This window comes from Parasteatoda tepidariorum, chromosome 4 (genome assembly GCF_982258835.1).
Source record: "Parasteatoda tepidariorum strain Cologne lab strain chromosome 4, Ptep-v5.0, whole genome shotgun sequence".
Taxonomy (NCBI): domain Eukaryota; kingdom Metazoa; phylum Arthropoda; class Arachnida; order Araneae; family Theridiidae; genus Parasteatoda; species Parasteatoda tepidariorum.
Window position 1 is genome coordinate 34,031,410 of NC_141758.1, and position 19,512 is coordinate 34,050,921.

Sequence of the window (19,512 nt, forward strand, 5' to 3'; positions counted from 1 at the left end):
AGACTGCATTAAAATTATTTGATGACAAATTGATCCCTGCTCTTCAAATGTCTAAATCAAAAATAGGCGAAGATTTAGTCGGAACCATGCATTTCATTGATATTTTTTCCAAGTGGTGGAAAATTATTAATGTAAAAACACCAGAAAAGGGCAAGCATAAAAGGGATTTATACTGTGATCCAGTTATCGGGGCTACCTGCCACAATGTTCAGTTTTTAGAAGAATTTTGTTTGTGGCTGCAGGAATGGGAGAATCTTCCCAGTCCATATTTTGCCAAGCCTAATTCTCGTTGTGGAAAACTATCTAAAGAAACTTTATTTGCTCTTCTTCACACAACTCGAACACTGATCAATTTAATTACACACTCATTTAAGGAGCATAAACCTAGCTATATATTACTTGGTAAATTTCAAACAGACTGTATTGAAGCAAGATTCGGCCAATATCGGTGTATGAGTGGTGGAAATTACCAGATTGGTGTTTCCCAAGTGCTGGAGTCTGAGCGAAAACTCAAGCTTCTGAGTTTGATGACTTTAAAATCTAATAAGATGGGGACATTTCAAATAAAGTCATTTTTGGAGGCTGTTAAGGATGCGACTGAGATGAAAAGTTCAACAGCAATATCTTCAGAATTTTTTTTAGATATTCTTTTCTTATCTGAAATGGTCCAAGTTAGTGAGGAAAATTTCAGTGTACTAATGTACATAGGTGGTTATGTTGCTAGAAAAACTTTGGATGGGTGCATTGATTGCAAAAATCAATTGACAATCGATAAAGAACTCTCGTATCAAGCTTCCGACGATATAAAACAATATCTTTCATCACTTGATCGAGGTGGTCTTTTATGGCCAAGTGACTTCACATTCAATATATGTCTGGCAGTTTTTAAAATTTTTCAAACTTGCATCAGTGCTAATTATGAGGATGCATTTTTAAAAGTGCCGAATCAACGGCAACTGTTGTGTGAGTTATCCAATGAAAAACTGCGAGACGAAATAGATTATGAAGCTCTTTGTGTTTGCAGTAAGCCTGTAAGTATTTTGTTGAATTCTTGTATTAAAACTATGAGTAACATATTACTTAATAATTATATTAAATTTAAGAATGATAGAAAAGTTGTTAAAAAAGATAATGCTAGAAAACTGGCTACTGTAAAAAAGTAAAATACATGTTTAGTTAGTAATAATTGTTTATCTGTCAGCATTGAGCCATATTTACATGTGAGAATTACTATTTTATACCTATTGAGTTGAGATACAAAAGTCATAAAAATTATTTTGCACTTTTTTTTTGCAATGTGCAGTAGCAATTCTGTTTTGATTAATTTTAAGCAAACTGTTATAGCTTTGTTATCAATATGACCTTACCATTTATGTTTACAACATATTAACATAACAGAGAACTCAATTTTATTTAGTTTCTTGTTGATTTAATTATGTATACTTTTAAACCTTGTAAGTTTGCTTTTGTTCTGCCAAGGATAGTATTTTGGAATAATTGAATTTTTGTTTGTTTTTTAAAAATGATACAAATTTATTTACTCATTATTTGATATTGATCCAATAGGAAAGCTCTGTGACTTAGACTTTACAATTCATGAGGAATCACTTGAATATATATTGCTTGTTTGAATAGAAAATATATTATATTGGTTGAATAAAAAATAACTAGCATTTACTTTATTCCACGATTAGTTGGTTATAATAAAATATACTGTTGATTTCTTTTTTCTTTGTATTGTATTTGTATAAGAATCTTATGATTTTTATAAACCCTCATTTTAACCGTATTATTTTTCTTTTTTGTATACTTAAATGTTTTAGTGGCTGCTTGTTTCGTTTATTTTACCACAACGACTGCTTATATTCAAAATGTTTTTACCTCATTGTTGTAGTTTCACGATGAATGGGATAGGGGCCGCTGCGCGGCCCAGGTGCCCAGTTGTTTTTAAATAAAGTAAGTAAGTAAGTTTCGTTTATTTTATTTCGCTGTCTCTCATTGTCCTGGTAACAATAGACAATGTAATAGCTGTCATTCTGTAACCTAGATTATTGATTTTAGTTATTATAACGAAGAGAAAATATTTTAGCAAAACCCTCAAGTTGATAATATTTAAGCTAATTGTGTGTTGCAATTTATAAATTATCAATTTAAAAATTATAATTTTTACTTGTCAACAGGGTATAAAAAAATCTGTTTTTTTTTTTTATTTTTTTTTTATTAAGATTTTGATTTAAATTACATTTTTTTAAAAATAAATTCATACATATACTTTTAAAGGGAATCATATTTTTTAAATTTGAAAATAAAATATTTGTTTAGCACATAGATAATGAAATGACTACCTAAAGTATTTTTTTTTTAAATAGATGACAATTTCAGGAGCATAGCAACAGTATTGACAAATCATATATTGACTTATTTTATTACAAATTTCATAGGAAAGGTTTTAGAAATACAGCTTTACAGAAATGTTAATCACATGCAATAACAATAATATTCATTTTTATTTATTGTTTAAATTTTGTTTTGTCGCTTCTTTTTCAAGAATCTATTTGTTATTTGTTGAACAAAAATGTCAGCTTGGCAGCCTTTTCCACCACTAATTGGTTTTTCATTTTACTATGTTACTTGATTTCTTATTTTGCCTATCTTATCTACTTCAAAATTATCATGAAAATATAACCAAAGTGGATCATTTTTCCTTCCCGCAGACATTTTTTACTAGTTTAAACTTAAACTATAGGCACATATAACATGTATTAACAAAAGCTATATTTAAATTTTTTTAAAAAATGTCAGAGTTTTTTTTTTTTTTTTTTTAAATTTTAATTAATGATTTTTTGAAAATCAGTTGATTTATGTGAATAATTTTTTTAAAAAAATCAATTGATATAAATCCTTGACACTCTGCTTGTCAAAGAATAAATAAGTGAGTTATTTAACCAAAAATGTTATTTTATCAATCAAAGAATTGGTTTGCTAATTTTTCAATCGATGCTCCTGTTAAAATTGTCTACTTTTAACAGATTAAATAAACTATTTATTGGAGTGAAAATAATGTAATGCATGCATTAAGTGCACAAATATTTTCATATATTCTATGCTAATTGTATTCTTTTAATCAAAATAAGTTTGTATTTGTACAAGAGTCTAAAATCTGCTCTTATTTCCCAGGAATGTATGTTTGTATCTCTTTTGATATTTATATATGTTTAAAGTTGATAATAAAGAATGATTGGAGAGAGTTCAATAAAATTTTAAATATCTGCTTCTTGTGTTATTTTGATTGATTTAGTAGTATTATAATATACAATTTTGAAGCTAGCAATTTGTGATTTTCATTATTATATTTTGATCTGTAAATGCTTTTAGATTTAATGTTATTTTTAACAATTTTAGTTTGAAAGGGCAAGAAAATAATCTGAACTGCTCTATCATTAATATAGTTTAGGGCATATATTTTCATTTATGTTTATTATTAAGTAAAATATGAAAAAAGGTGTGAGGATGAGTCGAAAGTAAAAAATACTTTATATTAAATGAATATCCCCTTAATTATTGAATGCATTTATTATTATTTAAAATCATAGTAATTCAGTTCATGATAATTTTTGTTCTTAATACAGAGAGAATAAAACAAAATATTTTTGTTTATTGTAATTATTTTGTTAAGAATAAAGAAAGGGAAGATAAATGAAATTAGCAGCTCCAAGAAAAAAATTTACCCCTTCCTGATTTAAAATGAAGAAGAGTTATAAAGCGAATTTCACATTCATTTCATTTTTATTATTAAGTAAAATATGAAAAAAGGTATGTAGGTGAGTGAAAAAACGACCAATTTCAGTGTAAAAGCACCCTCGCTTCTTCCTCAGCGATGCACTCCCTGAGTGACGTCACGTTCGCTATCTTACGGCTTGTTCCGCACTTCTCTAGGAGGCTTTGACATTGCTCCCACAGTAAAGACAGATAGTACAGAGAATGAAGGAACATTCATGCCTTGCCTTGGATTCGAACCAAGGACTTTTCTGATGTGAGGTCAGCTTCCTGACCACTACACAGTCTGGTCGGTCATATTACACATATATTACGTGTTCGGGATTTCAGAAAGATATGCATTTTATATTTATATTTGTTGCAAAAATTGTACTTTGTTGTTTTATTCTTTATTTAAAAGAATATATTGACCACCACTATATCTAATTAAATTATGTAACAACAGAAAATCTAATCGTAAATTTATGCGATTTTAAAACTAATGAAATGTTGGCTCACAAGACAATATAATTTTATTCAACATAACTATCAGAAACGTTTATGAGAAATTATCCATAAGTCAACAGAATTTTATATCATAACCACTTTGAAAAACGTAAAAACTTTGAAAACTTAGGGAAAAGTTGAAACATACCTCTTGCTGATACGACTACACTGTATTTTTTCAGAGCTTCTTATCGGAATCGGTGATTCTGCAAACTTTTTTTTTTAGAAAAAAAAGAAACATTAGTGAAAGAATTTAGTATGAAATAAATAATTATTCATCATTGATCCTGAAAAAATTTCAAATATTCCTCAATGTCCCAAATATATGTCAATTTCATATATTCCTCATTCTCCTAAAATAATTAAGTTCCACCAAAAATATTCAAGCTGCAACAAAATTTGTTCTATAAAATATTTTCCTTGTTTTTAAAAATTAATTATTAAATTTTTGTGATTACCTCAAAGATTTGGAAACGTATTTCACCTATAGAAGTCTAATACATGACCGAAGGAAGGTCGTACAGGCCTGAAAACGAGACGGAAAAGAGAAAATACTGGTAGAAGAACTATTTCAATATTAGATAATATTCAGGAGGAGTTAATCTATTCTTAACAATAAGCAATTCACTCTAATTAATTGTTTCTCGCTTCGCTTCGCTTTATTTAAAAAGAACTGGGCACCTGGGCCGCGCAGCGGCCCCTATCCCATACATCATGACATATATACATTGTGTTTAAAAACATTTTGAAATTTTGCTACATTGTGGTGGCAAAAACAAAAAACAAAAAATAAAATATATAAATTTACAGTTGATGATTTAGAGTTTACGGATTGATTATTTACATTTTTGAAAATTCTATTGTAGTATTTTGTAATATAATATAATTTTTATTAGAGTTCTATTTGAAAGTTCTGAGTTTATTTAGATAATATACTGCACTGGAGTTACTAGGTGGCAGCACTTGCTACTGTTGGGTTTCAGGATACTGGATAATCTAGATGAAGGAAGTTGATGAGGAATCTGCACATGATGAAGAATAATCTGGATGAAGAATTGAGGAAGTTGATGAGGAATCAAGATGATGGATTGAAGACTTTGATGATTTTTTACAGTGAGAAATGCTTTGTTGTAATACTGGATGAAGAAGACGATGCAGGTTGATTTTCGGATGATTCTGGAGATTTATTGGAAAAGTGATGTCGGCTGGGGTCAATTGTTTCTCAGCGAAGAAGCAATTCAATATAAAAATTGTATCCATTAAAAACAATTGGTAGTTATAGATTTTTATTATTCCCGAAAAAAATTAAAAAATGAAATTTATTTGATACCAGTTTTTACTCTTTTACGTCTTTATATATATAGGTTTTCAGCCCTGAGGATTTTCCGGAGGATTTTATTTTCATATTTAAAGTGGTGGCAATACTCAGGTTATTTCAATTAACTTTTTGAATTATAATTATGAATGAGTTTGACCACCACTACATATGAATAATTACAATAAATATATGAAAGCATAATAATCTTTACGCAAGCAAATTTCAACGGGATTAAAATATAAATATATTTTTGAATCAGATTGATTTTCGGTTATTGTTTTACAACCACTCTGAAAATCCATTCTCGGAAGGAGTGAAAGTTGGCAGGTATGCTAGCACTTGAATATTTTCGGTGGAGCTACGGGAAGTCCGCTTTTCGAAAATCAGCACGAGCTGTCCGGAGGACAAAATATATTGTTCATGTACCATGCGCAAAATAAAAAACGAATCACCATAAATAACTTTTGATCTAAGGATCATATCTTTGTATTCTGAGATTCAATCTTAATGGTTCAAGGGGATGATCTCAAATACGCTAATTAATTAGTGCGAACGATATTTTAAGTTATGAGATCAGAAACAAAAATGCACTTTCTCTGAATAAACATATCTTTTTTTCTACCTATCCTGATTTCTGACTCGCCAAAAATAGCCGGTAACTGTTACTTGAGAAATATGGTCCCAATGTTCAGGGGATCGATCCAAAGTTTGGACACCTGAATGTGAATTTTACTTTTTGTGCATTTTGCCATGTCTCGAGAAGTTTCAAAGCAAACTGAAATATCTGTATACACAATTATAAAATCCATTTATCCAAAAATAATTCCTTACAAAATATAACTTTTTGTAAATATTTATTATTTTTTATAATTTTATTTAATAATAGTCGAAAATTTTTTTCATTGCAAGGTATACAAAATTTTACATTGTAATTTTGGATTGTAATTTTAAATTGAAAATATAAATTTTACGAGAAAACCGTCGAAAAGTTCCTGAAAAAGGCATTTTTGAAAAACACGTGTTTTTAAAATTCAATATCACAGGAACTATTCGACCAATTTCGCTCAAATTTTGTATTATGTGCCATTTAAAATTAAATTCTTTGACATAGGGAAAACATTTGTGCAATTCAAAATTTTTTCGACCATTATTAATTAAAATAATATATATTTACTAAAAATTAAATTTCGACTGGAATTGTTTTCGGAAAAAAGAATTTTATAATTGTGGGCAAAATTTTTTCAATTCGCTTAAAAATTTCAGAAGATGAAGTGAAATACGCAAAAAGTAAATTTAACATTCAAAAGGGTCCAAACTTTGGATCGCTCTCCTGTCCAAACTATTGAACCATATTTTGGAAGTCAGAATTCTAAATACGTGAAAAAAGGTATGTTAATTCCGAGAAAGTAAGTTTTTGCGATAGATTTTGTAACTTAAAATGTTATCGGCTCTTTTTAATTAGCATATTTGAGGTCACCCTATTGAACCATTAAGATTGGGTCCTGGAAAGTAAAGATCTGATCATTAGATCAAAAAATTATTAAGGGTGGTTCATTTATTCGTTTGATTTTCAGTACATACACATAGTCTTATATGATTTTTAAAAATAGACACTTTTATAACCATTTATGCGACTATTTAGGGAATAGTCAAGGAAATATTTGCAACTCTTACATGGTTTATGCGCACCTGGAAGAAATAGAACTTAAGAAAGCGAAGATTTCTTAGTATTAGCTCTTCGCATCTAGAAATATTTATTCACATTATATAAGAATTCTAGTATTCGCAAATAGAAAACAATATAATTTCTTATACCACTTTTTCATTTTTCGATCTGGAAATCTGTGTAAAGACTTGTTTATATAATCATTACCTAGAACGATAACATTTCTGGTTAATGTTTGCAATAAAAGCCTAGATCTTTATGCCTAAAGCAACCAGGCTTTCAGTTCAACCGTGTAATATGATATTGCAATAAAATGCCACGAAAGCAAATTGCAAGGATAGTCGTCTCAACATTCAAAGTGGACATAAATATGTTAAACCTTATGACGGAGAGATTTTCCAAGTCGTGTGAACTTCCTCCATTACTCTACTTTCGCGCCGACTGTCACAAATACGTGCCAGCATAAAAGCCGTATCAATCAGGGTGAAAAGATAAAACTGGTAATCATAGTAATTCTTCAGCAGTTTATTTGTGGGCGGAGTTATAATTGTTTCATTTATTTAATTCACCATTACTTTAGCTCAAAATAAAACTATTTAGTTATACTTTGAATTAACATTGATTATATATATGATTAAACTAACAATAATTAAAGTAAAAGCAAAGTAAGTCTGTCAAATTAGCAACAACTACATTTAAGTTACCGCTTTTTATTTAATTACATCCTGATTTTGTACGAATGCTTTTCTGAATCACCCGTCCCCAAGGGGTTAAGGAATGAATGTAAGAAGCTAGAGCCGCGGTGGTTCAGGCGATAGAGCACTCCCCTCCCAAAGAGGTGAACCTAGTCCGATTCTCAGCGAAAACTGGTTTATATGAATTCTGCTTCCGGCTCGTACCGACCACAGTGTTGACGTATAATATTTTCATTGTTAGACGGATCATGTGTTAGAATCCCTTTGCCATTGGACTAAATTTGGGAGGTTTTAGTAATTTTCCATTTTATTTAGCGCAAGTGCGGGTAAGCTGCATCACAAAGTCCTGTGTGAAGATTAGGTTCCTCCAATGTTTGATACAGGAATTCCTTTGCCTAATTCCAATAGGTTCAAAATTACTAGGTAAATAATTAAATTAGTATGTTCCAAATTACTAGGCTACGGGTATTGAACATTGATAATTGTAAACTTAGAATTCGGTAGGCTGTTTAACCCCTTAGGGACGGGTGATTCAGAAAAGCATACGTACAAAATCAGAATCAGGATGTAATTTAATAAAAAACGGTAACTTAAATGTAGTCGTTACTAATTTGACAGACTTACTTCGCTTTTACTTTAATTATTGTTGGTTTAATCATACATATAATCAATGTTAATTGAAAGTATAACTAAATAGTTTTATTTTGAACAAAGTAATAGTGAATTAAATAAATCAAACAATTATAACTCCTCCCACAAATAAACTGCTAAAGAAATACTTTGAATACAAGTTTTATCTTTTTACTCTGGTTAATACGGTTTTATGCTGGAACGTATCAATGATAGTCGGTCCGAAAGGGTTAATGCCGGTTGTAAAATAAAATAAAATGTTGGAAGATAGAAATACCATTGAGTCTGTGAATAAGAACGCTTTTTTTCCAGCCAGGTGCGGGTCGCACGCACCCAATTGATGTGTGATGTGCCTTACATTCATTCTAAGTTTGTGACCGTTATTCTCATTATTTCGTAAAATACAACAATTTATTTTTTAATAAAACATATTTATAGTTGCACTAAAAAAAGAATACTAATACAATAAATTCTGGAAGAAAAAAAACGTTTAAAATATTTTTGTTAAGTATCCTTGTGTTTTGATAAGTATTAGGTGATGTATTGAATAAAATAAAAAAGAGAACCTAGTTGAATTAAAAACTGTTCAAACCTTTGGATAAGCTAATGCTTTTAAAATTTCCGCTTCTCCATCTCTCAAGACATCGTGATACATCACAAGCAATGGTTCGAAGTTCAGAACTTCAACTTTGGATGGTTGTAATAAAAAGTAGCCGCTATTTTTGGATGCAAAGTAGCAATGCAGTTGTGGTTTTTCGTTAGAGGTCTGTAAAGAAATGATTTATATACTTTTAGAGTTTTTGAATCATGCTGAGTCAAATCATGCAAACAAATAAGATGCAAAAGTATCGTAAGTTGAACAATTATCTTTCTTCCTAAATTCTATACCCTTTATATATATACCACTTTTGTAGAAAATTTCAAAGTGCAAGGTAATCTTCAAGTGAATGTGAAAGTCAAGTGAAAGTAAAACATGAATATGTTTCAAGAGGTTTATCTACACAAAGTAACAGTACCCCAAAATACTGCCTAGCGGTGGACACTCATTTCCATGGGGCATTGTTCCTTTCCAAAGTTATGTTTTGTCAAAGTTTGTGAAATTTTCGGGTTTTTTTTCTGAGAATCTAGGTTAACACGTTCACACCGGGTTGACCCACCGGTCCTAGTCCTAGTGTTTTGATTTTATTGGGCACCTGGGCCGCGAAGCGACCCCTATCCCATTCATCTGGAATTTTATAACAGTTTTGGTTGAGCAATGAGGTGAGCAGGCAATGGAGTTAACCCACCGGTGGGTCACGCTAGATTTTCTCTTCTTGGCAGCGCACCGGAGTAAAAACTGGTAGCAATAAATTTCATTTTTTAGTTTTTTTCTGGGAATTATGAAAATCCATAACTACCAATTGTTTTTAACGGATGCAGTTTTTATATTGAATTGCTTCTTCGCCGTGATAAATTTCCTTACAGCAAATTGTTACTGTTGAGAATAGATTAATTCCTCCCGAATATTATCTAATATTGAAATAGTTCTTCTACCAGTATTTTCTCTTTTCCCGTACCAGTATTTTCACTTTTCCCGGCGTGAATGTGTTAAACAACAGCACCCTAAAAAATTCCCAACTGAATATTAAAGTTCACTATAAGGACGAGCACTGAGGCCGAACACTTTCCTGGGTTATCTTTGGTTATAGTAGAAATAGCCATTCAAACTCTCAAAAAAATGTAAAATCTGCATTTTTTAAATGTAGCCTTTTTCAAAACAAAATCTCCCCCCCCCCCCAAAAAAAAACTAACTATACCATCTTGTTGTTAGTTGTATTTTCTAACTCGTGTAAAGAGAAAAATCAATGAGACAGCGTTGTTGCAGTTAACTTACCATCAAAGGAGAGAAAATGCATCTGCTTCAGCAAACACTAAAATGCTGTACATTTTCACTCCATTCATAACACAAATGAGGGTGTATCAGTTTACCAATTATTATTGTGTTCACTTTTAAAAAAAACTCGAAATGCATTCTACGACGAAAATTTTATAATACTCTAATAGTTTTGAGGAACCACTAGTCACCCTGAATTTAGGAAATTTTTTCAAAAGATTTGTATACCTTTATTTTTCCCCCCCGGCATAATGTGCTATACGCATTCATGGCCTTTGTAGCTTGCTCGTCATGGATAGAATCTTCCCAGGTTTCATCGATTGGTGCTTCCATACTTGCTTCCAGTGTACGATAAAATTTCAGATTGGCTTTGGCTTGAACGTGATTCGGGTCTACAATAAATGTTAGCAAATAAATATCAACCATAGGTGATAGTTTATTGTTTTTATCTACTAAATACACGAGTAGATTAAATTAGGCTACAACACTATTTTAATTATCAATTTTATTTATCAAATATGAAGTAGTGTAAAGTGGTATTATTTCAAATTAAAGCTATGTTTGAAAGTAATGTCAATTATTTACATGGTAGCTTTCTATAATTTATATTTTGTGAATAATTTGCATGGTACTTAAAAAATTTGGAATTTTTTTTTTATTATTCTTATTGGATTATAATTAAATTAAAAGGAGATAAAGTAGCCAAAGTGTTAGACTTATTGCATATGAGAGTTTGACAATAATATATTTATTTATTTATTGTTACTCATACGTATGTAAGTTTACGAGCTCACTGGAAAAGCGGCTTATAAGTTGTTGTCATTACAGAACCGTTGTGTTCAGTAATATATTATTTTTGAGTTAACCGAGACTGAAAAATGTTTAAATGATATGGGAGTTTATTACTTATTCAGTCAAAATTGTTGAAATTTTGTAAAAAAAAAAAAAAAAAAAAAAAAAAAAATGAGTTTTTTAAATTTCGAGTCGAAAGTGTAGAAGTTAACAATTAAATATACCATAATTAATTTGCTGTAGATTGGAAAATAAAATAAAAAGCATCTTCATTTTTAAATTGATTTCTGTAATGAGTCAATTTGTTGCAATGTAATAAATTAGGAAAGGACAACTACCTGCATCTTGCACTTTTCAAATAGTGAAGAGCTGCTTAGTTTAACTGTTCCTTTAGGTTTTGTTATTTATTATAAAAATAACAGCATAGTACTAAAAAGGGCAAATTAAATGTGACATAGCAAAAATATGTGTCAATAGTTGTCATTTGAATCTCACCTAATTTTAATATGTCTTCTGATACCTCAGCAGCAGCGGTATAATTTTTTATCTGAAAAAAAATGCATAAATGAATTTAACTTCAATCAAAACACAAATTTCTGAAGCGATTGTATTTTGCATTTGTGACATAATTTAATGCAAATCTTTTATTTCGCAAAAAAACATTAACATTTACCGAAATTGAAAGCCATTTTTATTATTAAAAAACAATGAATTAAAATAACGTATTCATATGATGAAAGCTCGTCAGGTTTCAAAAGTTCGTGGAGAAAAAAAACGAGGTCAGAAAATTATTTTTGTCTTTAGTATTGCATAAAGATGAATTTTTACCTGATGAAAGTTCAGGGTTTTGAGTAGTCATAATATTTTTATTAAGAAGTTGTAAAAAGAAAAAGAAACGGTCGGACCATTTTGATTAGATTTATAATTTCTAGTTTCTTTGAATTGAATATTACATATAATCCTATCGTATAATCCTATTCAGGAAATATTCTGACTTGTCTATATATGCATATATATATATATATATATATATATATATATATATATATATATATATATATATATATATATATATATATATATATATATATATATATATATATATATATATATATATATATATATATATATATATATATATATATATATATATATCATATCTCTTCATCTCACTCTTTTTGTGGCCAGATATTTTCCCTCTCTTTCCATATCTTTCCTATTGCTTTTCAATTAACTTAAAATCATCATGCACCAAGTATTTTTTTTTGCCCTTTTTTTTCCTTAAATTTCGAAATAATCTAAAACCAATAGTCATAATCATGAAGTTATTTAAAATTAATTTACGTAAAAAAAGAAAAGAAAATAGGACATTTTAGTAGCGTTTTTCATGTAAAAATCCATCAAATGTAAAAAAAACAATAGCTCTATCCCTTTTTTACTATACATGTTATAATAAAATGAACGGTATACAACAAAAGCATGGTAGGATACTTACGGAATTATGCACATTTGCCATATGCCCCAATATTTCAATTTTGTGCGAAGCACTGGCATTTCCTTCGTTTTCCAAAATATTCAAAGATTCCTGTAGCCAGAAAAGTGCCTGCTGCCACTTTTTAATTTCGTATGCCCGTCGTCCAAGAATGAAACAGTCTGCAACTACAATGAATGAATTTTATGAAGAGTGTAATTTAAGTTACCTTTTAAGACTAGTAGGGTGCTGTAATATATGCCGTGACCCACAAAGTGAATACATAGTGGTACTAGTAAATTTTTTGTCTAAAACCACACCACTATTTTATAAAATTTCAGGCGTAATTAGGTAAAATAAAAAACTATTGTTTTAATCAGGATGTTAGGCTCAAAATTTCATTGGTGCTTCACGGAGATTTTTGACTCGTCATCAACTTCATCGTCAGGCCTTCATGTCATGTGTCAGTCTTCAGTTGGAGCATTCATAGCACGTGAGTAGCTTTGTTCTTATTTTTTCGCCCAAGTTCTTGATCATCAATCAATTTGCCTCGCCGTCATCTGGAGCCCTGCGACTATGTTAACCCAACGATGTGCCCGTGGTGGGAGGCGGCGGATCGAAAGGTCCGTGCGGCAACCCCCACAGCTCCGTGATCCCTCATTGAGCCATTACAGTATAGAAGAAATCGATCAGCGAATTGCTACTCGTGTTGCTCTTCTTAAACTAGTGAAGGAGAATAATGCCTTTAACTCGGAGACACTCACTTCCTACGAGCAGGAACTCATCGACTTAGAGCAAGCAAGGAGTTTACGGTGTCCTGTGGAACCTCGTTCGACCACGCCCATGGAAGCGGAAAAGTCAAATCTGCCTGAAAAGACGACGGAACCCACAGAAACTATTTCTTCCAGCGAGCCTCAACTAGAAATTACCCAAATCGAGTCATCTACTGAGATAAGTATAGAAAAGGAGCCTGTTCTTAAAGTTTCCTCTCCCGAAAGACCGAGGAAGAGAAAAAAGAATAGCCGAAATGCCAGCGGAAACCAGGAGACCATTTCTACCCATCTTGAGTCAACACCTGAGATCACTTCATCCAAACCAGAATTGACAGAGCCTTCTACACCGACCAAGAACAATTACCTCCCGAGAAAACTTAAATTTCTCGTGCGAGGCCTTACAGTAGACATCCGAATGGAAGATCTTCGGAAAGATATATAGGACAATGGTCGACGACCCATCAAGATAGAGCAACTAAGAAAGAGGCATGACAACGGATACAAGCTCCTCCTCCTTTTTCTAGTGATATTCCATGACTTCCCAGAACATCGGGACTTTATTTTCACAAAGAATCTTCTGTCCTTACCAGTCCAAATCGAAAAATTTAACGGAGGGCGTTACGCCATCCAGTGCTACAAATGCCAAAAATTTGGACACACACAGAAAGCATGCTCAAGTGATCCAGCCTGCATGAAATGTGCAGGAGCACATTTTACCTACCAGTGCGTGAAACGTCTCTCCCTTCCGGCCAAATGCATCAATTGTCAAGGCGATCACCCAGCCTGTTTTACGGGCTGTGGTGCTCGTCCGAGGCGAAATCATCGCACCTTCACGCGTAGACCACAAGATGCCCCCAGCAGTGCAGTGAAGTTCCTAAGGATCATCAAAGAACTTCAGGAACTTTTGAAAGACGAGAAAATCATCTCATTACTTATCTCCCTGCTCCCAGCCCTCAAGACGTAGGTGAGGAGCCTCACCATCAAGCCTGCTACATCTTTCATGATGCCTTTCATTATTTTATCGTATTTCAGGTTCTTTTCCGAACCACCAATACAACTTTCTTATGTATGTCCGTTTTGGGATATTTCATGATGAATGGGATAAGGGCCATTTAGGCCTCAGATGCCCAGTTCTAAAACAACGAACGAACGAATTGTTTTAATCAGCTCTTAATCAAGCCGAATCAAAATGAGACATAGATTTGATTTAGTTATAGGTCACGACAGCCCGAGGTGGGCCTTCACCGTAAGCACTCCGAATACTTTAAAATGCTGTTTTAACTACAACAAGTCCTAAATCATTTTAAATACATAATATTGTATTTTTATATAACCTTTAAAACTCTTAAATGCTAATTATTCTTGTAAAAAAATTATGATTTTAAAGTGGTAACTGTAGATGACGCCTCAGTGGTAACACCGAAATGTGAAGGGTTAACATTCTCGAGAATGTTTCTCTATGTGACTTTTGTTGTCAAGTCTTGTCAGTTTAATACTTTGATTTTAAATCTGCCTTAAACCCGTTGACCCTAACGACCTAGTATTAGATTACATCTTTATGTTAATCTATATTCTCAGTTATTTTGGATTTTTAACTGTAAGGCAACTCTGAATATACTACTTACTTACAATACAAGCAATAATCGAAACACGGAAACAAAATTTGTTTAGTTGGATAACAGCATGTTTGCGATAAAGGAAATAAGTAAAAATGCTTCCAGACATTTGCGGTTAAAAGAGAAATGAATATTTCATAAGTTTTTAAAATATTATTTTACATAATTCCTTGCATTTTAAAATTATTCCAAAGTACAAATTACGCTCTTTATGCCAACTTCAGTATTTCTGACTGAAATTCTGTATTTTGAACTGAAAAAAATATTTTCATTTTTCCTTATTGTAGCATAGTAACCAAGTATTAAAACAATTTTAAGTAGGTTGGTAAATGACAGAAAGTTATAATCTTTCATATTTGGAGTGTTTAGTGGAGGAACTAGGCATCACCTCCTACATCAGAAAGCCTCCACATGGTTTTTTATAAGAAGTCTGCGCAGATTATTTAAAAAGCGAACCACTTGTGTGCATGAACCCAAATTCTATTTTAAAAGTACTTGAGAGATATTTATCATATGTATTTGAGAATTGAATCTGTAGTGGTTGAGAGGTAAATAAAACAAATCAATTATATTCATAAATTAAAAAAATTTTCAGATATATATTTGCTACCACTTTCTAATTTTTAATGGATTTCATATTAAATGGTTCAGGGATGCTAGCTGGTCCGCTTTCTGGAATAATTTTAATAAAGTGGTAGCAAATTATATAGTAAATTTCGTTAAGGAAGGATAGTTACGTTTACATTTTAATAGAGTAACCGGTAGATAAGTGCTTTAACGTTGCATTTTATATGACACTTATAATTTTTGATATTTAGTGGTGAAAAAATTACTTTAAATGAAAAATAGTAAACAAAAAGTAACTTAAATTTCGCTACCACTAGAAAATACTATTTTAGAAAGCGGAACAAGTTGGGATCCCTGCACTTTCATTCCAGATCTTTCGTAATGAGACTTTTAAACTGTTAACAAAATTACCAAAAATATAAAAAGTTTTGGCTTTTAAATGTTTATCACTCTGTAAAATATTTTATAACAAATATAGTAGTTGGCAGACTGGCGTATACATGTAGTGGAGTGGAAAATAATTGTAAATCAAATTTACAAATTGAAGAATAATATATTAAAGCACAAACTTAGCTAAAACTTTTTTTCACGAAAGCGTAAAAAGTTGGAAGTTCTGTGGGAGCATACTCAAAACTGATGAGGATTACAGGGCTATTATATTCCAATTTTTGTTTTATAAAATCAGTATTGAAGATTTCACACTGCGAAAAACGAAATAAAAACATATTTTTAGCAGGTGTGAATTCTTCAAAGTATGCATATTTTTCAAAATTTAGATACCACTTTAAAACGATAATCAAGTATAACCTGTCTGAAAAGCGATAATCAACAAAAAAAAAAGTGCCACTAAGATCAAGTTGAAGATGAATGGAAAAAGAGCCGCAAGCGGTCTCAGGTGACCAGCCCAGTTGTTTTATACCGTTCAGTTAAAAAAAAAAAAAAAAGATAATCAAATATAATCTGTCTAACTGGACCTGTCTATTGACGTGCAATGACTTAATCAAAATATAAACTGTGCGAAAAAGTAACGAAAAATCGAGGAGATATAAACTTAAGTAGAAAACTAAACAAGAATCAGCCTGAAAAATATTACAAAAATTCCTACAATGGGAAATTTCTTCAAAGTTTTCATATATATATAAGCCTTTTGTTACGAGAGTTGCATTTAGCCAACATCCGTGCGATGCCTAGCGTGCACGAGCACCGTATTTAACCGACCATTACGCAATAACCTGCATGTACGAGCTCTGTATTAAGTTAGCGTCTGCGTGATACTGTTTGATAACTGGCCCAATCTGCTTCAAATTGCCCTTGGCCAATATTCCATTGACCGAAATTGGATTAATACTGCTAAAACTATGTTTTGAATGCGCTTAATATGTAAGTCGATTGCATTTTTATTTTTTATACTTGCATAATCTTCAAATACAACACTTAAACAAGAAAATCCGAACATCAGCGTACTGACATTTAATGAGCATACTTCGCTGAGCGGTGCTCTGTTCAATGGCGTCACGCCAGCGGAGAGGACAGCTGTAAAAAAAGGCTTAAGTAGTTTACAATTTGAGAAAAAATTATGAATTTAGAAGAAAAATAAAATGACACAGCTAATTACCCGTGAGTTCAGCAGACAGTGTGGCTCCTGCAATCTGACCTCTAGCCATATCTAGAGTATTCAGAGAATAAAACTCCTGCAGTCTTATTAAGGCGTCAGCTGCTCCGATTAAATCGCTCTCTTCAGGATAAATCATTACCTGACTCGCTTCTTTTCTAAATAGATCTGAAAATTTAAAATAATTTTTTTCTTAAGAAAATAATGTTTATTTATCTCCTTATATTTAATGCCATTCCATAAACGCAAGTTAAATCTCTATTAAGGAGCTATATCACCCATTGAGGGGCATGTTTCTCAACGAGGGGAACATGCCCCCCCCCCCATTAGTGGACATTTTAATATTAAAAAAGTTATTATAGCCGGGATGAGTAAGAGGATAGATGGATTCTCAATGAAGTGTCCCGATTTCGAATCCGGGTTACAAACAGGTAAATTAGTATACTAATTCCAAACAGCACATTCCTAAGTATTGAAGGAAAAAAATTCCCTGAAATAAATGTAAAGAGGATCGAAGTTTCCATGCTGTTGTGTTAACTAAGGAAGGTTTTCTCTCTTTTGTCACACAAATGCGGCGTAGTTTCACTCCACAAATACTTCCACATAGGTTAATTTGCCAGATTGTTTGATGAAGAGGTTTCTTTGTTGTATTTTGGGTGGTATACAATCCGAGACTATGAAGACGGACATTAATATACCCGAAAATAAGTTGTGAATCAGCTGCTGTTCAATCGATGGTTATGAAATAATTTGCAAGAAGGTGATTATAACTTTTTTTATATGCTGAATAACTTTTTATAGGGCTTCATTAAACACCCTTTTTTCGTAAATTAAAAGCTGTACATTTGAGAACACAGGAACGTTTTTAAAGTGGAACTTTTTTTTATGGGGACAAGAATGTGAGTTAGGTAAGTTGGTGCTTGAAAGTAGAATGTACCATTATATACACCCTATTAGGAGGGATCACCAATTGGAATGTAATCGATCATTAGCGGAAACTCCCTACTTCAAATGAAAATGATTAAAATCACTAAAAAATAATCTGTTTTCTGGTATATCTATAAATTTATGCAATGCAGTGGGGGAGATCACAAATGTCCATCAATCATTAATAAAAAGCATTTTTTTTAAATTTAACATTAATGTTGAATCATAATGGGAATAACATTCTTCTTATTGACATTTTAAAAACAAGAATGCGCCGCTCTGGTTTTAGATGGAGAAAAATTAACCTAATTATTTTATTTCATTTTATGACTGGCTTTGAACAGCCAATCCAATTCTGAGTTTACGGCTATCGACTTTCAACTTCGTAGTCTTGTAAACTTGAACCCAATCAAGAAGACTAGGAGACCCCTGGAACAGGCTAACCTTCCCGGGGGACTTTTTGATGAAATTAACCCACACTTGTATTACATGGAAAAGAAAACCATGAAATCCTATCATGATTTGCTTGATGGCAAGGAATTTTTTCCCATGATCCGTCTACCACTGATTACATTTTATATCAGCACCGTGATCGGTGCCCTCTGAAAGCATAATTTGTGAAAAATCTTCCTAATCTTGATACAGCTTTTGCTTAGACATAAACACCCCAATTCTTCTACTTCGTATTGTAAACTTAATACTATATAACTTTTTTGCTCCGTTTTCTAGAAAATTGCTAACATCCTCCCACGTTTTCGATACAAAATCAGTTTTAGGCCTGTTTATAAAATCCATTTTAAGTCCCTTAAAATTCTTACTCACTACACCAGACGAAACACGCTTAAAAATTTAGATTAAGAAAATACGAAAGATATTTCTCTCATTAAGAATTCGATAAACGCGGTAGCATCGTAACAGATTAATGTAAAACTGTTAGAAGAAGTTCGAGGAAATAAAATATTCAAACTGATTTAAATATCCAAGCTTGTTTGTCAATTAAATGAGCCTTACAATTGATCAAATTAATTCCGAAAATTTGACGCTAAACTATAGCCTATAAAATTTAGATATCTAAAAAAGACTTATGCCTAAATTAAATTCGCTTATTTGAAAATAAAACTGAGTTAAAGTAATTGGTATTTTACTATTGACAACACTGGAGAACTCTATATACATGTATATGTGGGTGTGTGTGTAAAGACCCCAATTATAGTTATTCTTCATCCAGAAATATCTCATTTATCATAAGGGATGTGTCCTCATGAAGACCTTCACATTTTCCAATTAAAAGTTTTTCTATTTTATTTTA

General features: G+C 31.6%; 1 protein-coding gene across 1 annotated transcript in view; it reads right to left on the minus strand.

Annotated features, from left to right (window-relative positions):
- LOC107445316 (prolyl 4-hydroxylase subunit alpha-1) overlaps positions 1-19,512 on the minus strand; it is an 80,709-nt gene that overhangs the window by 49,517 nt on the left and 11,680 nt on the right. Inside the window, exons 4-9 of the mRNA XM_087160900.1 lie at positions 17,280-17,444; positions 12,733-12,896; positions 11,733-11,784; positions 10,674-10,837; positions 9,165-9,338; positions 4,412-4,476 (exon numbers count right to left, since the gene is read on the minus strand). Of these exons, the coding sequence (XP_087017026.1) occupies positions 4,412-4,476; positions 9,165-9,338; positions 10,674-10,837; positions 11,733-11,784; positions 12,733-12,896; positions 17,280-17,444 (784 nt within the window). The remainder of the gene's footprint in view (positions 1-4,411; positions 4,477-9,164; positions 9,339-10,673; positions 10,838-11,732; positions 11,785-12,732; positions 12,897-17,279; positions 17,445-19,512) is intronic.